This window comes from Hippopotamus amphibius, chromosome 1 (genome assembly GCF_030028045.1).
Source record: "Hippopotamus amphibius kiboko isolate mHipAmp2 chromosome 1, mHipAmp2.hap2, whole genome shotgun sequence".
Classification (NCBI taxonomy): domain Eukaryota; kingdom Metazoa; phylum Chordata; class Mammalia; order Artiodactyla; family Hippopotamidae; genus Hippopotamus; species Hippopotamus amphibius.
The window spans coordinates 146,581,907-146,601,358 of NC_080186.1; the positions used below are offsets into that span (position 1 = coordinate 146,581,907).

The window sequence follows — 19,452 nt, forward strand, 5'->3', positions numbered from 1 at the left end:
TAGCCACTTCCCATTTCTTATCCTCTGAAATAAGCAAAACCCCCCCAAAGGTAGGGAGGCTGTCTTCATACACATTGGGGAAAACGACCTTCCTAGAATCGCATATAAGACTAAAAAGGTACTGAATCTCAACAGATCCTTTGAAAGTCACTCACATTCTGGAATTCTCTTTTTTTCAACTGCTTATGGCTAACTGCAGCCTAGAGACAGACCAAAGGTTTTTCAATTCGTGCAACTGCCAGACACTTTTCCTTCCAGCTCTAAGCCATGTACAGCCCCCAAGGCCAATTTTGCAAAGCGTCACATTCTTTCGAAATATTCCATGGATTTCATTATGCATTTTAAAAAATGTAGCCCTGAAGCTAATAATAAGAGAGTCGCTGAAAACATGTTCCTTTTGAATTGGTTCTATAATACTGGTTGTTAATGAACCTTGGAGAAATAAAGCAAGGAAGAGCACTTTTCAGACTCAAAATTCACACACACTGACCATCTTGAAGCAAAAGTCACTCTAAAGTCAAGAGGCTCCCTGGGCTTCTGCTGTTATCATCGCAGAAAAATGCAGTAAATTCAGCTCCGCGAGATACACCTGTGACTGCCTTCTAAGCATTCCCATCACTTCACTTGGGATGACCGTCATTTTCTTCTGCTCTCATACCTCCCTGCACAGGCCTTGAGTACTAGGCATGGGGCTCGTGACTCACATCCAAGCCAATGATCATAATCATGGTCTCTAGCCAGTTACTGGTCCAGAGATGGGCATGAAACACCACTCAGGCCAGTGAGACAGATGGCGAGTTTTGCTGGGTGCTCCTGGCAAAGAAGCTTCTGGGTCTTCTGAAAGAGCTCCAAAAGCAATAACCACTTCCTTACAGAAAATGAACAAGGAAGAGAGAAAGAGGGAGAATTTCACCATCCTCAATGTACATGCAAGACTTTCTAAGGAAATAATGAGGGAACTAATAAGGAAGTTTAATTTCCAGTCAAGTGAGAAGGTATGTTTTTAGACTATAATTCCTTACGATTAAAAATAGCTTTCTAAAGACTTCTGCAAAAGGAATAGCTTCTGCAGCAAGAGAATCAGCCTCAGTGTATGGTAAAGTCATCATTCTTCTCAGGAAGAGAAATCCTGGAAATATCAGAGGATTTAAAAAATAATAGCTACTCTTTTTGACATGTCGCTGATCAATGTAATTTGAACTGTCATTCAAATAGACTAAAAAAGCCTAGGTAACTTTATGAGAACTAGGGGGCTTAGGAGGATGTATCAAAATCTTGTTTCTGATTTTTCTTTTGGGCTCCCATCCAAACAAAAGCAATGCTATTCTAGTACACTTTTTTTCATTGCATTTTCAAAACATGAAACATGGGTTGCTGAGGTAATCACTGACTTCCATGATAAAAGTCATAAATCAAAGGAAAGAGTAATACTTTTAGCATTATGCAAGTTGATTTACCATTACCAGGGAGGGCTAGAAACATAGATAACCTGAAAGCTGATATTTAGAGGTCAGCAGAGAAAAGATTACTGTTTGCATGGAAAAGCTATTTATGCAATTAACTGAAATTAATTATGCTTGTATAAATTTTATAAACACATTACAGATCTGGATTTTTGGCTAATTAAGCTTCAATTTAGTTGAGAAAACTAAACCATATAAGCTTTTATGAGAAACCCCTGGTCATCCACAGAAAGGAAAGAGGTAAAAATCATAGTTTTTAGGAACCATCTGGAGAAATAAACAATTTAGGAAAGCTGCAAAGACTGAAATTATAGTCAATTATCCAAGATATAAAGCCATCGTTTGAGGTCATGCTGCCCTTCACTTTCTCAAGAGTACCTCTTAATTAAATGCAAATAATCAGAAATGGCAATTAATAGATTGCTATAATTCCCTGATTAGGTAGTGGAGCCCATTTACAATACTTTAAGGTTGCTGTGGATGCTGCAATAAACCAAATGGAATGTATATTCATAAACTGCTCTCCAATGTGTCCCTTATTGAAAAGTTTTCTATGATGGTGCCATCTCAGAGGCTAGCCAATGAGGTTAGCAGCCATCACGCCATCACCAATATTTCCAGGGCATCTGGACAATCAATCTTCCTGACAGATAGGGATATTGGCTCTGAATAGACCAACTGCAGGCACAGGGCTTCCAAAAGGACAAGAGTTTTAAACCATCTTAAGTAAGCATCAAATTATAAAAATCAGGAACAAGCCATTAAAGGTCAAATGGCCTCTCATAAATGACAGGGCAGAGCAGGGGCCCAAGTGCAAGTGTGTTGTTCCTTCCTTCACTCTCTCAAGGGTGCGCCTTCCTACAGTGAATACTGAAGAATGACTCCCTCTTCCTACCACTATAGAGGACTGCCTGCTCCACGCCTTCTCCCCATCAGAGCCTTTGTACTTGCCCCTCCCTATGCATGGAATCTCCCTCAGCTCTTCATGGCTGTGGCAATCCATTCTTCAGGCTTTTACTAAACTTCACCTCTCCAGAGATGCATATGTTGATCTGTGTCTTACGCAAGCCATGGCCAGTTACACAGCGTCACATCTCTCTCTTTATTTCCTTCAGAGGATGTATCAGAATACATAATTTTTTGTTTATTTAGTAGTTTGCTTCTTTATAGGCTGTTTCATCCTCTGAAATGGTTATCATTTCCTGTTTCACACAGTTCTGTTTCAAGCTGAATCAGCAATAATGTATACAGAAAAAATAATGGAGTGACTGCAATTCTTGTAGCAATGATTTTTCAGCCACACCCACGTTAAATATGCTTTTAAGACTCCATTAGTCATGTCTTTGAAAGTGAGCTTATGACTCTGTGCTGAATTTTAGCAACCGAATCCTCTTCTCCTCTTTGTAAGGTGATTCTCCAAGTTTTCAAGTTAATAATAGTAAGCATTCACTGGGTGTCTACTACGCTCTACTTTCTGGTTAGCTCCAATCTTTAACACAACTTCTGAATCCCATTACTACCAATAAGTAAAGCGAAGCTCAGAGAAGTTAAGCTCCCTTTCCAATAGCACCTGCCTCACCAGTAGTAGAGCTGAGGTCTGAACCCAGGTCTATCTTCTCTAAAGCCTGTAAAGCACATCTACGCTGTCTCTAATATCCCTTTTAAAAAAAAAAAAAAAAATCAGGATCCTTCCAAAGCATCAGTTGGCAGCACGGCTCCAGAACAACTCTGGACAATGAGAGTGTGATGGAAAACGAGCCAAGAAGCTGGGCAGTCTAGACTGGAAGGATTTGCTCCCGAGTAATTAAATCTATTGATATGAAGCCTCTGAACCTCTATAAGCTCAGTAAGTGATACGCCCAATATGAGAGAAGAGAATCAATATGGTCCATTAGAAAACACAAAGAGAAGACAATTTCTCAATATATTGTATAGGAGACATACCACCAGCTGGGGGTAAGAAGTATTCATCCTAATGTTCGGACACTTAGAAGGTTCTAGAAATCAGAGTAGGGATACTACAGACCATCAGCTTTCTTCACGTGCCCCTGCTGTTGACTCTTTGAACCATCCCAATAATGCCATAAGCATGGGGACTGGAGGCTCTGAGAAACAGACGGTGACCCCTCAGCCTGCAGAGTACCATTGGAGGGTGTATGGCACAGTTGTTAAGAGTTCTGGGTTCAGTTTCCCTTCGTCTCCCAGCTCTGCCATTTACTGAAACCACAGGAAAAGTGACTTGACCACTCTTCTAATCTTCAGTTCACTCGCCTGGGAAAGGGGGATAATTATAGGATCCATCTTCTAGGTTTGTTATAGGGATGAAATAATATACCTCACGTTAGGTGCTCAGTACCATGCCTGGCAGAAAATGCACTCTCAATACAAATTATACTACTAATGACAATAATCTATTTGCAAATCCTGCAGTTAATGTACCTATGAGTGGCCAATTTCTGTTTATGCTAATGAAAAAAGCAGAAGACTTGTTCTAAACAACCTCCCTTTGTCTAGTGCAGAAAGTGTTTATCTAAGTGTGAGAAATTACAGTCTGTATTTATTCTTACAGACGAGGTCCCTAATTCAACTACAATATAGCCAAATGGTCCTTAAAGAAAGCAACAATCATGATACACCCTTACTTCTTTTCAATTTATGATTTTTCTTCTCTTTTCCTTTTAGCTCATTATTTTTATTTTTTTTTGCATCTCACAAATATTATAGAAGTACATTCTCCTTGCAAAATGTCAACAGAAAATGGTAAAGGGAAAGTTGCCTTCCACTGGCCTATCCCATCTGCCTCATCATCCCCCCTCCCCACCCCCAGTCCTCTCCCAGAGGAAACGACTGTCATCGGATGTTCTAGGGATCCACACACAACATTACTCGTTTGCCATCACCTCTTTTTCTGTTGTTCAGTTTCACTTTTACCATTTATAAAATCATCTTGTCTTGGAAGCCCTCTCTTTGATTATGCCAAATCACCCCTCTATACATTCATACAGAATCCATTCAGCACAGTGGCATTTTTATTCGTTTGATCACCTGATCAAGTCTCCCCCACTAGACGTCAAGCTTTCTAAGGAGAGATCACATTTACTTTTGTTCACTGTTGCACCTCCAGTACCTAGTACAGTGGTTGGCCCACAGGAAGAAATCAATAAACATTTATTGAGTAAATGACTGTTACTCATTCAGTAGGCTGTCACAGACAGTAACTAGACTAACAAAAGCTTTGTAGAGTTTAAGATTTCAAATAGAAATCAGTCACTTAACTGGGACCAGAAAATTATTTTTCAAAGAAAACTACAAAAGTCAGAAGCCCAAGGCTCTCCACCAGTGAATGAGCAAGACACAAATTATCTCTGCTCTCATGGAACCCTCCTTGCCAAGAACTGCAGTGCAGGTTTCAATTAAGAGTATATAAAATTGCTTATGTGAACCATAAAACATTCACTTCTAAAATAGCAACTGATCATGTATGGTATGAATCTGGTTTAACCCAGTGAGTGACCAAGTGACCCAAATGTTCATTTCCCTCTATCTTTGGATTTTAAGAACAGAATTTTTTTTCAGCCTTGGAATTAAGAGATTTGTCAGAGAGAGAAAACATGCTTACTTAACATGGCCAGTTACAGTCAGTGTCAAAACTCCTTGCCATTGATCAACCCAAATACGATGGCCAGTTGAGGGATGAAAACGGGCCGAGAATTTTACTACACATCCCATGGACACTGGCTCAGTGACTCGCTTGAGTCTGTAGCTGAGAGGGGAGATAACAGTACCCCCCTCACAGGGTCACTGTGAGAAAAAAAGAGAACTGAGGTAGGCACTCAGTACTGTGCTCAGTATAAGGTGTGGCGTGTGCGTGGTCCATAGCAGTTGGTGGTGGTAGTGCTGTGGCAGATTATACAGGTCTTCCTCAATTTACAATAGGGTCACATTCCAAAAATCCCATCATATGCTGAAAATATCTTAGGATGAAAATGCGTTTAATACACCTAAGCTATCAAACATCAAAGCTTAGCCGAGTCAAATTTAAATGTGCTCAGAACACTTACACTAGCCTATAGTGGGGCACACTCATCTAACACAAAACTTGTTTTATAATCAAGTATGAGGGACTTCCTAGGTGGCGCAGCGGTTAAGAATCCGCCTGCCAATGCAGGGGACATGGGTTTGATCCCTGCTCCAGGAAGATCCCACATGCCACAGGGCAACTAAGCCCATGCACCACAACTACTGAGCCTGTGCTCTAGAGCTCGTGAGCCACAACTACTGAGCCCACCTGCTGCAACTACTGAAGCCCACATGCCTAGAGCCCATGCTCTGTAACAAGAGAAGCCACTGCAATGAGAAGCCCACGCCCCACAACCAAGAGTAGCCCCCACTTGCTGCAACTGGAGAAAGCCCAAACAGCAATGAAACCCCAGTGCAGCCAATTAATTAATTAATTAATTTTTAAAAATAAAGTATGAAATATGTCATGTAATTTATTGGACACTGCACTAAACGTGAAAAACAGAATGGGTGTAAGTGTTTTGGTTGTTTACCCTCATGATGGCATGGTTGACTGGGAGCTGTAAGCTGCAGCCCTATGTTACCAGACAGGACCATAACACCCATCCCTACCCTAGGAAAGGATCAGAATTCAAAACTGGATCTACTGAATTCACATCACTCTTACAACATCATAAAGTTGAAAAATCATAATTCGAACCATCCTAAGTTAGGGACCATCTGTACTTTCCAAAGATGGCCAGAACCCTATCTGTATATTTGTTTCCTGTAGCCACTAAACAAATGATCACAAACGGAGAGGTTAAAAGAAATTCATTCTCTAACATTTCTGGATGCCAGAAGTCTGAAATCAACGTGTCAGCCAGGCTCCACTCCCTCTGGAGGCTCTAGAGGACAATTCCTTCTTTACCTCTTCCATCTTCCAGAGGCTGTGGGCATTCCTTGTGCTGTATCACTTCAACCTCTGCCTCTGTGGTCATACTGCCTGCTCCTCTTCTGTCTGTGATAAATCTCTCTCTGCCTGACTCTAGCACAGACACTTGTCATTAGATTTAGGGTCCAACTAGAGAATCCAGGATGATATCCTCAATTCAATATCCTTAACCTAGAAAAGGCCAAAGAAGGTAACGTTCACAGGTTCCAGGGATTAAGCTGAAGACTTATCTTTTGGGGGCCGCCATTCAACCTACAACAATCTCCCATCCTACAAGCTCCTCTAGAACTTTACAACTCCCCCATGTAGAAGGGATTCAGTGTGTCTTCCCCCTGAATCTAGACAGGATTTTGTGTCTGCCTTCACCAATAGAGTGATGCAGGAGTGCTGCTACCTGATTTCTGAGTCTAGGTCATAACAGCATTAAGCACTTCTACCTCATTTAAGTGGAACATGCATCCTGAAACCCAGCTACCATGAGAACAGGAAGCCCACATAAGCCCACATGGAGGGGCCATGTGTAGGTGTTCCGGCCTGCAGAGGTCATAGTTCACAGCCAGCATCAACTGCCCACACATGTAAGTAAGCATGCCTCTAGATGATTCTAGCCCCAGCTGCTGAGTCAACCCCAGCCTTGGAGTCTCCCCAGCTCAGGTGCCAGACATCACGGAGGCAGAGTGAAGCCATTTCCACTGAGCTCTGCCCTAACTGGAGAGTCCTGAGCTAAATAAATTATTACCGTTATATTCAACTGCTAATTTTTGGGGTGGTTTGTTGCATAGCAATAGATATTGAGACTAATTACTCATTAAATCATTGAATAGGTTAAGACTAAAAAGTTAAAAAAAAAAAAAACACAGCACATGGGATATATTTCCTGGTATTTAGCATCTTGGGTTTTTGTCTAAATATAGTGTAAGCACACATAAACGCACACATTTTTAGAGGAAAAAGTGACTCCGTCTCTCTCATTCTGAGTCAAAGAGTATGGGAGGATCCCTTAATTAGAAACTACATAAGCTCTAGAGACCATTTGTAAAATATCATTTGGTCAAACTCCGTATTTCATAGGTTTGGAGAATAAGGCTCAGAAGCAGTCTCTGACCCTCCCCGCTCAATACAGCTCTTCACCCATCAAAGGTCCACCTCGCTCCTCACTGGGAAGATGAAAATCTATCCCAGTCTCACCACCTACCCAAGTAGAAATACTGAAAGGAGGAGAGAAGGAAGAGAATGGGTGTGAGGAAAAGGAACAAAGCTGGTGCTTGGGGTCATCTTGTTCATCAGATTATGAGAACCTTCCTGTTAAACTGAGGGTTTCTTTGGTTTGCTTTCCTACCTTAAGCCTATGGCTCCAGGTCTTAAAAACTGTCCAGGGCACAGAAAGGAAAGGCACACATTGTTGCATGGAGCGAAATGAAAAACTTCTCTGTCCACGTTCATGCCGCATTCTCTTCAAGACCTATCGAAGAGGTAGACTTGCAGATGTTCTAGACCTGTTTTGTAACAAAGACCTTTCTACAATGGTGAAAGTGTTTTCTATCTGCTCTGACAGTGGCTACGAACCCCATGTATCTATTGACTACGTGCGCCTTGGCTCGTGCAACTCAGGAACCGAATTTTCACATGACAATTTCAGATAATGCAGCTCTAGGCAAAGTACTTACAAAGCCACTCTGAACTTAGAAATTCTAACTAGTGACACAGGCAACTTAACTGAGCTGAAACTACATATTCATGACTGTCTCTCTTTCCACAGTCTGAATAAGGCCCTGTCTGCTGTGGAAGGACTGATCCTTAAGTCCACAGTGGTAATATGCCTCTCGGGATTCAGAACTTCTCTCCTATAACTGCTTCATGCCTCACTAAGAGTGGAAAAATCCCCAAGATGTGGTCACAACTTTCAATTTCTGAGAGTCATTCAGAGTTCACAGCTGCATGACCAAAAAGACCAAAACATTCCCTGTGTGAGCAGCTGTGTATGATGGAAGAAGGCAGAAATACTTTCAGGGAGAATTTTCTGACATTCTTTATTTTTCTCAATTCTAGAATCACACACAGAAAACTGAAGTTTGAGTGTATGAAAAGAATGGTAAGTGGGAAAGGTCATGAATATTATCGAAATAATAGGCTAATGTTGCACAGTGATTTGTTTATAATTGGAGCTCAAGTTTCCCAGTTTGACCTTTCAAGAGTGTCTATAATTTGCATCCTGTTGAACTTGACTAGTGTCAGCAACACCCCCCCCCACCCCCGCCGCCACCCTCCTCCTTCCCCACCCCATCCTTTCCCTCCAGAGGCCTGGTCTCTCAACACTGGAACCACAGTGTCTGAGGCGTCCCAGCCAAGTTTAACACCCCTGCTTAAGGCTACAGTCATGGTGCTTCCTCTGTTTTAAACACCACTCAAAAGGCCTTCTCCATCCTTTAATACTCAACCCAAGGAGTCTTCCAGGGCCTTCTAGCTTTTGCTAATTTCTTCTTTCACACTCCCTAAAAGGATTTGTCATTTGGGGGAACGTATTAAAATGCCACTTTTTTTCTTCCTAGTAAATTATGATCTGTGAAAGTACAGGATTTTCTTTATTATAATCTTTTATGACCAGATAAACCACAGTGTACTGCACAGTGTGCTTAAGAAATACCAATTGAATTGCAGCAAATGTGGCCAATAAATTGTACAAATTTGTAACAAGCCGGGTTTATAGCATTTTGCAGCAATTACAAGGACCAAAATCATCCTTGAGGATTTGCGTTCTTCCAAAAGGTATAAAAAACAGTAAGCTTCAACCCAAATAGGACATGACAGAGCTATGTCCCAGGACTGTTCATGGAACAGAGTGGACTTCTGTCCTTTGATTTTCTGCATTACAATGTTCATGCCGCCTTAAAAAATAACACTGTGGCCATTTTCCAGCTTGATGAATTTGAGCTAATGGATGAAACAGTGACCATCAGAGACCGAGAGATGGAAGTACAGTGTTCTCAATATAAAAAGCCTTTCCAAGTTTCCAAGTGACGCTGGCATCTGAGCTGAAGCAAATGCTACTCACACACACAATAGACTCACTAACAGTGTTAAGTGAAAAGTATAACTAAAGCCAATAACACAATTTTCTCCCATTTGCAGAGCAAATGTGTATATTAACTAGGATGAAACCTCCTGCTTCTCTTCTACTTCACACCCCTCCCACCCCCGACTCATGTAATTAAAATGTAGCAGGTAGTTGATACACAGGAGGGAGTGTCTGTATTAAAACTACCTTTTCATAATCAAATTCAAGCACTCATCTCATTTATGATCTGTCTACCTTAATATATCAACTAATACTTCATTTTAAAAGCCATATAAAAGCTCTATTAACCCATCTTAACACACTTTAACTTAAAGTGACAGACTATTCATAATTTTTTTTCCCATTCATTTATTCAATAAACATTCTAAATATCTACTATATGCTAAGCAAGGTGTTTAAAGCTGCGGATATAAAAATGAATCGCTTAAGGTTACAGTCCCTGTAGGGGAAACAGACAGGAAAATAAAATAATGTAGCACTGCACATCCGCCCACTACAGGACACCAGGTACAGCAAATATAAAAGAGGGAGTCATCGGCTTAAACTGCGAGGACTTCTGAGAAAACATGAGAAATAAAAGAAAGTTTAAAAATGGCAATGTTTATCGAAGATCGAGTATAAGTATGATTTTCAAGTGAATTTCCGACCTAACATGAGGGAATTTCTGGCCTGGCCGCTCAACGAGCAGGACTCTGACTCCACGACTTTTGCCCTCTCAGGACACAGATGATGGGACATCTCACGTGGTCAATGGGCCTATAAACAAGTACCACGTGATATGTGTAATCTGCCGAGCCAGTGCAGTTCCCTCTCTGGGATTTCACCTGGGTAACAACAAGAGACTGGGGCAGGTAGAGGTGGTAACTGAAGGGGAAAGTCATTACAGAGAAAAGGTCAAAGGCACATGCATGTTGAAGATGCAAGGAAGCAGGAAACCTGGATAAACACGTGAGGTAGCTGGTAGCACGACAAGGTAGAGGGATCCTGGTCTGCCAACAGAAGTAAATGTTCCAGGGCAGGACCAAGGCCATGTGGTCCAGGAAAGCCAGAGGGTGGGCATCCCCAGAGCTGCCCATGCACCCAGGAGACCCCCCCACTCCGGTTCCCTCTGCTTGAGTTAGTCTGACTGGGTCACGGTTCCTTGAGCCTTTTCCAAACAGATGACGTGTCAGTGTTCTGAGTTGTGCGGCACACTGCCCATTCTCTCTGGCTTTTACTGGTTTACGTGTCCAATTTACCAGTATTAGAATGCCTTCCTCTGACCCTCAGTGGATCTTTATCTTACTTTAGGGTAAATAAATCATGTTTTAGACATCACACTGAACAAATTCAATTTGTCTTCATGAAAAATAGCACTTGGGAAATGGGTGGCATAGTGTACTGATTAAGAGCGTGGGCTCAAGAGCCAGACTCCCTGCAACCCTATCCCAGCTTCGTCGCTTACTGGCGGCATGACCTTGGGCAAGTTACTGCACTTCTTGGAGCCTCCTCTTCCCCATCTGTAAGATGTGGCTAAGTGTGGCACCTACCTTGTAGGGTTTTTATAGGGATTATGCAGGAAAATTACAAAGTAAGTTCTGTACAAGTTTTTATTAAACAAGTGGATATTCATTTCTTAAACAGTCACAAATACAGTGGTTTAAATTTTGTAATTTTAATGAATGGCAAGAGAAAGAGAAGTTAGAGAAAGAGAAGTTAAACACAGGTATAGCTAGCTAGAATTTATGGAGGATCTAGCATGTGCTAGCACTGACCAGGTACTTGATATCCATCATCTCACATATGTGGTCTGCACAAAACTGTCAAATGTGTTTGACAATTAACAAACACAAATTGAAAGCCAACTACACACTAGGCACTGGGCCATGGCTACAAAGATGAACAGAATGCAATCCCTGCTGCTAAGAAGTTCCCGGCATGGCTGGGGCACTGGAGCTGGGTCAGGCAACCTCACCATCTATTTTGGTTCAATCATCTGTAAAATGAGGATGTGTGAGGAGGTGACTCCTTAGGGTCCTATTTCATCTAATGATGAATAACTTCACACTCACTGGACTAAGAGATCATGCCACCTATTGAAAATTCCCAAGCCTTTTAAGTTTTTCCACTCAGTAACCACTTGTGCTAAATGACAGTGTAGATCATCAATACTGCAGTACTTGGGGAGGTCTCTGAGACCAAGTTATCTGGATTGGGCTGCTGGAATGCACTGGCAGAAGCACCAGCCCTCTAGAGAGTGAGATCGTGCATGGTCAAGGCGAAAGATAAAACTGTAGTGTTCAAACAGGAAGATGCCTTATAGTCCTAAAGGTCACCTGCTTCAAGGCATTCACTTCTGTACTGAACCCCAGAAGGGATAGGTGATGTACTTTATGGCCCACTAGGTGTCCAGTTCCTTGACACTCGGGGCTTTCTGCACTGCCCCATGCTATGTCACACAGACTAATAAACCAGGCTTCAGACTCAGACTGCTTGGATTCAAATCTCTTCTCTGCCACTTTTTAGCTGTGTGATCCCAAATCCAGTTATTGAGCCTCTCTCCTCCCTGTGAAGTTCATATCATAATAATACCTACTCGCATAAGGATTAAGTTATAATACTGAGAAGTTGCACTAGCATAGAGCCTGGTACTAAAATGAGCCTTCAATACAGGACGACGATGACGGCAGCAAACACCAGCATAAGGCACTTACTATGTCCCAAGCTCCATTGCTAAGCACTTTACATGCACTACCTCCTTTACTCTTCATAAAAATCTCACCTATGAACAGGTAGGTAACAGCAGCAAAGAGAGGTTGAGAAATTTGCCAAAGTCAGTAGCAGAACCCAGATGTGTACCGAGAACATCTGTGTCCAGAGCGTGAGCCCCTGGCCACTGCCCTGTGGTATGGGGTCTCCCATGACTTTCTGTTGCTGGCACAGAGTCTTCCTACAGGTCAGCGGCTGCTATACGTACATGCTTAATGTGCATTAACTCCTATAGTCTACACACCAACCGACGACACAGATACTATTATTAAGTTCATGTTAAATGTTTACATAAACATAACAAGGGGCTAAAACAAAAGGTGGAGGCAGTGAAGGGAGAGGGTCATCAGCTGTACTGCAAAGAGAACCGAGTTCAGGACCGAACGTTCAGAGCTACTGCAAACTTTCTCCGGGCAGCAAGTGTCAGTGGATATCTCGGCTGGGAGGGAAATGAACGACCAGAGGACACAGGGTGGGTAACAAAGATAAGGAACCATTTTGGCAGCTTCAGAGTTTTGTTGAAAAGCCAGGTCATTGCAGCAGTTAGCAGGAAGAGGTAAACTGTGGTGGAAAGGGGTGGGCCTTGAGGTCCAGTGCCAGTTCTTGTACTTACTAGCTGTGTCTTCTAGGAAGTCACTCAACTTCTCTGAGCCTTGGGTTTTATGTTACTAAAGTGGAGATTATAATTCCTAATTTGTAGAGCTGTTTGGAAAATTAAAAGAGATTCTTTAAACTGCCAAGCAGAGTGACTAGCACAGAACACAATAAATACTAGTTCCTTGTAAAGCGCAGTGTGTGATAAACTAGGACAGGTTAACCTACAGGTGTTTACAACGTAGGTAAAGCAAACGCTCCTCCAAGTAGGAGAAGATAATAGAGAGGAGTAGGAGAGAATAGTGCTGTCCTGCTTAATTACGAACACCAGAATAATCTGCTAAGAGGCGAGAAAAGAAAATTCATTTTTTTCTGATTTACATCTGGGACAAAGAAAACTTGGCTGGATGTTTTTCCAGATTGTTATCATGGAAGGGTTCTTCCAGCATACACCCTTGGGGATGTCAGAGAATGCAAGTCCGACAATAAAGAAGATTCTGGATGTCCAATCTTCGATAAATTGCTGAGTTCTCAGAAACACTCTCCGATGACATCACTCTCTTTGTTTGTCATTACTCAGAGGGTTTGATTACAGTGTGAGCTTTCCCAAATGCCAAATTATTAAACATTCCAGGTGTACAAAATAATCACTCTGTCTTATTGGCAATCCTTGCAAAAAGTGCTTCACTCTTATCGCATTGATTTCCTGTGCTCCTTCACCCCACACTCACCAATGTAACAGTGGTTAATACCTCATTCTTTCTGAAAATCTTCACTGTCAGTAAATTATTATTTGTGGGATAGAATTATAATTCTAAAAGAATATGTATTATACTGTGATTGATGGAGAATATGCTTTTAACGTAAAGGGAGAGACCAATTTTCTGACACTTTAGCTCTATTTGCTCAAAAGCATTACTGCTATAAAACACCAATTATGGCTAATCATGGCATTATTCTCACCTCAGTAAGTAGTCGGTTTGGTAAAGCTTTAAGAACTCTCAACTTTGGCAATCCATTTAGTTAACTACAGGAAATAGCCTATCTCATATAGATTATTACCTTAATAGCATATTGCTCCCTAAGCTCACATACACTCAGAGTGAATTGTCACTCAATATACATTTATATAGACCTCTCACTATTAAGCCTGCCAGATAAAACACACTCCAGAAACCATGTTTGTATAATATCACAATTATCAAGGTTTGAGTTCACACTCTCCACCACATCCAGCCTCAAATCCTTTCTATAAATAACTTTACCCCTAAAAATAATAAAAAATAGCCCCAAACAAGGGATTCACTAAGTTCCAGTGGGAAGGTAATGAATTCCATCTTGCTTTTTTTTTGGCCCCACCATCCAACCATCTCAACAGCCAGAACCTGGGGGTATTCCAGAATATCTTCCAATCCTTCAACTCTTATATCCAAGTAATAGTTGAGGTGTGTCGCTTCTATCTTTTAAATGTCTTTGGAATCTTTATTCTCCATTCTACTGCCCTAGTTTCAGTCTTCTCCTATCTTATGTTACAATACAGAAGCTTTTCTACTTTAAAGCTTTTGAAATACAAAATGAAAACATCACAGAAAATGCATATCGCCAAATGACAACTATGGTCCCTTGGACTTAAGACCAAACAGACTCAGGACACCTTTCAGAGCCCCAAACTCTGAGAAACTTTCTCCATTATATTGCATCCTCACCTGAGCAAATATCTAGACTACAAATCTGATCACATCTTTCTATCTCTGCTCCTTAAAACACTTCTCTCAATTTTGCTTTTCTATAAAGTCCAAGCTCAAAAAGTGGTTACCGATTCTGATTCAAAAGTAGAAGCTAATGTGGTCCAATACTCTAGAACATATTATCTTAGACCCCTACAATCCCATGGAAATTGACCTGTATCATTTTCCAAACTTAATACTGCAGTATAGAATCTTAGTTTCCTAGTGTTTACTGCAAGTATTAAAAAGTGACCCATTCTACATCATTAAAAAGACTACAAATAACAAATGCTGGAGAGAGTGTGGAGAAAAGGAAACCTTCCTACACTGTTGGTGGGAATGTAAGTTCGTGCAGCCACTATGGAAAACAGTAGAGAGGTTCTGCAAAAAATTGTTGCCATGTGATCTGGAAATCCCACTCCTGGGCATATACCTAGACAAACTATAATTCGAACAGATACATGCACCCCTATGTTCACAGCAGTACTATTTCAAATAGCTAAGACATGGAAACAACCTAAATGTCCATTGACAGATGAATGGATAAAGATGTACATATACACAATAGAATATTACTGAGCCATAAAAATGAATGAAATAATGTCATTTGCAGCAACATGGATAAACCTAGAGGTTATCATACTAAGTGAAGTAAATTAGAAAGACAAATAACATGATATCATTTATATGTGGAATCTAAAATGTGACACAAATGAACGTAACTAGGAAACAGAAACAGACTCACAGACATAGGGAACAAACTTATGGTTGCCAAGGGGAATGGGGTGGGGGAGGGATGGGTTGGGAGTTTGGGGTTAGCAGATGCAAACTAGTATATATAGAATGTATACGAATGGATAAACAAGGTCCTACTGTGTAGCATAGGGAACTATATTCATATCCTGTAATAAACCATAATGGAAAAGCATGTAGAAAAGAACATATATGTATATGACTGAATCACTTTGCTCTACAGCAGAAATTAACACAACATTGTAAATCAACCATACTTCAATAAAAAAAAAAGTGAGCCATTCTGATGCACTGTTTCTAACCTTGGTTTATAGAATCCTCATGAGTCAAGTGCCAATAGCCCCTCCCACGAGTGATGAATGGAGGCTCACAGAAAAGAGATGTAGCCCTTGCTATTCTCAAAGTTCACTCTGCCTGGGAAACACACACAAATAATTATTATCTGGAGTGATCAGTATAAGAATAAATACTTAAATGGAACCACAAAAGCATCAAGGAGGGGTTGTACCAGGCAGGAAAGACAGAGTAAAGCAGGCCAAGAAGAAATGGCCTGAGTAAAGACAAGAAAGTCTGTCTATGCACAGGGTGTTAAGTATAAAAATAAACTTTATAATTCAGGAAAGACATATATCCACTATTCTACTTTGGATTTCCACATGAAAACCTTACACTTAATTGTGTTATGGTCATATTTCCTTATCAAACAGGAGTTCTTTTTATTGCCAACATAATTGGAAAGGAAAGGATTTTCAAGGCAGTAGATTACTGCCCACTATGCCATCACTAATAAGCGAAATTGTACTATTGATAATATTATAATCTCTAAGAAATCTCTAGGGAAAAACCTCAGAATAGCTCCAGAAATCATCTTGCCAGGATTTTCTTTTCATTTGAACTTTAACAAATAAATGTCCAATCTATAGACTGGTCCTAAGTAATAATAGCAAGAAATTCTTCAAAGAAGCATAAACACAAACTCCTTTAAAAAATGTAACAGCTATCGTCCTCTTGTTTCCATTCTATCCAAGCAGTAGGAAAGAGAATTGCCAACCTAAAAATTGAGGATGTGCTCCAGTAACCATAGTAATGAGCTACCAGGTGTAAATAGACAGTGAAAATTCTTAGATCAACTCCAAAGACTAATTTTACTGTGATGTTTCAACCCCTACCTCACAACAGCTTTCTTAGTCACTACTAAAATTTGGGAAAACTTACTACTTTGGACTCTATTCCATCATTCTCCCTGCATTTACTTACTCAATGTACTTGTAAGCTTCAGGTTACAGAAACTCCATTATCAAAGTGGAAGGAAAGCACATGTGATGGATTGTAAAGAAAGGGAAATGCCTCAAAATTGGATTACCAGTCTCTGAAGAACTGAGATCTAAGAGACATCAACCCCCACATGTAATCTGAACAGCATGTTTTTTCACCAAAACACCAGCTTGCAGGTTATTTTGAATCCTACTACCACCGCTTTCCACATTCCTTTTTCTTGCCCCATGCTTTCCCTTCCTCCAAGGAAAGCTAAAGAAAACCGTGTGGTTTTACTTACAATTGTGAAGTTCATGACTTTGAGAATCCAGATGGTCATGGCCAAGTTCACCAGTATTAAAATCATCAGGAGTAGGACAAAGAAATACAGGCATCTTTTCCGCCAGCCATAAATCCCCACTTTGTATACTTGTGGCACTTCGGAGCTGGGCATGGTGCCCCGGTGGTGGGTGTACTGTTCCTGAGGCATCTGAAATAAATGAGGCGAGAAAGAAGCACTCACATTAAACTGCTGAGATACAGAGAGAGAGAGAGAAAAGAATGGGAAAAAAAATCACCTGATGAAGAGCGATGGCTGACTGCTGTCTGTATGTTTCCACCCCCCTGACAACTCTAAAAATCTGTTTCCTCTGAACAAAAGTGGCTCCTCTGGATGCTTGCATGGGCCCTCTCATTTCACACAGACATCTCTTGTGATCCGCCCTGAGACAGCCACATATATATCATGGGAGGAGAAGAACCCATAGGAAGCCATTTTCCAAATGAGTCTTAGAACTCCAACATCTTTGTGAGGGACACACTCAAAGTCCTGAGGGTAAAATTTGGAATTCACCTGAGAAAATAAATTAACCCCCTTAGTTCATCATGGTGGTATACTACTACTACTTAGGAGACTGATTACAGGGTTACATTATCTCAAATGCAATCATTCTGTATTGCCAGAAAATCTGTGGCGAAAGTAACAATTTTTGATCTTCCCTCCATTCCAGAGTTCAAAGGGGTGCTGATGGGCACACAGATTAAGCCTCACTTGACTCAGGGATCTTCAAAAAGTGATAGCCTGTGCTTACATACTTCCCTTGACAGAGATCTCACTACGCTTTCAAGTAGTCCTCATGAGTTAGACAATTCTAATTCTTAACAACACATTTATTTAATGAACATAAAAGAGTCTCAAAGCCAAGTAAGGTGCGAACATGTCTTCCAGGAGCTTGCAGGCTAATGGGGAGAATGAACTAGTTAAACAGTGATTATAGCAGAGTGAGATATATTAGAAAAAAATATATGCCAATATTAAATAATATGCAAATCTCCTTTAAAGTAAGGATGCTTTCCCAAACCCCCGCTGTTGACACAAATTATCTTTATACTAGCACTACTAATTAGGTATCAACACAAATCTAAGTAAACTTATCACTTCTATAAAATTCTCCAACCAAAACAAATTTTAAAATTAAATACAAACAAAGCTACCAATGCGTATCATTCAAAACTGGAAATAACTGACTACTGAGAAGAACGATGACTTGCAAAACTAAACAGCATAATGTGGTACCAAGGGCTTTAGCACAGCATCTTCCAAGCACAGCATCCCTACTCTGCCATGAGCCACGTGACGACATGGCCCCTACTGCTTTTCTCCATTCAAGTGACTGTAGCTTTATTTTGGGATTTTTGCTTTATTTGGCCCTCACGTAGGCATACTGCATTCTCTAGGAATAAGGTCTGTCTCTGCTTATTCTCATCTTAGTCAATAGCAATTATATTAATGATATGTGGTGCAAAGTGACCATGGTGACAAAAAAAATGTAGGCCCTAAAATCATATCCTTGGTATGAGGTCATCTCCCAGATGGTTCAGAATATATTAATTGTATGGTTTTTAGACAATCACTAAAATGTACACATAAAATCTAAAAATCCCCCAGAGAACTCATGGCCTTTAGGCATCAGTGGAATTCCATTTGGAAAACCAAGTGAATTCTTACTTAAGGTCAACTCAAATGCTCAATTAAGACCTGCATATATCTATGTCATTCTGAACACTCTCCTAGCACCAAAATCAGGCTCTAATATGAGTATATGTTTAAACATATGTGTGTGGAATGAATAAGCAAAAAAAGTGAACGCATAAGTGATGAATGAATGAATGATTTCCCATCCACTATGGAATCTGCTGCCATCTGGGGGAGTACAAAAGCCCAAGCCAAACACCAGGGGGAAATTCTTGTTTTTATCCTTGCAGATTTCTACTTCAAGCTCCCAAAGCCCTGGGTTCCCAACCAAGCAGTGACCTTCACACTATCAAAGGATCTCAATGGTATTACTCAGCCCCTTACAATTCTGCCGATCAGGGCTGTGTTATAACAAGGGAACACAGCAATGTCATCTCTCACTGACCTATTCACACACCCGAGATCAATGAGAAGGGAAAAAAATGTCTCATAAGTCTGAAGGAAATTAGGCCTTTCTTTTCCACTGCATCATATTCTGTAAAATAAGTAAATGATCACAAAATCTTAGAATTCTATTTGCAAGTTCCTTTGATTCTAATCAACTAATTTTATGAAGTCAGGGGACTTCAGACTATAGAAGTTGACTCACTTGTGCACGGGTCCAGGGTTTGTGGCAGGGCAAGGACAAGACTAGCAGTCTTTGACTCTTGTAGGTGTGAAGAATAGTAAGTGAGAAATTCTTGACAAATCACTGTACAGAAGCTAGCGATATTGCCACCACACCAGGTGACTTTTCTGACATTTGTCCCAACCAATGGGGACATTATATAACTTAGCTATAAAATGGAAATGACATGTTCAATAAATATTTATGAAGCTGTGGATATGGACATCACACATGTGATTTT

The 19,452-nt window shown here is 40.7% G+C and overlaps 1 protein-coding gene across 1 annotated transcript in view; it reads right to left on the reverse strand.

Moving 5' to 3' along the window:
• SGCD (sarcoglycan delta) overlaps positions 1-19,452 on the reverse strand; it is a 415,004-nt gene that overhangs the window by 374,633 nt on the left and 20,919 nt on the right. The window contains exon 2 of the mRNA XM_057730163.1: positions 16,871-17,059. Coding sequence (XP_057586146.1) covers positions 16,871-17,059 — 189 coding nt within the window. The remainder of the gene's footprint in view (positions 1-16,870; positions 17,060-19,452) is intronic.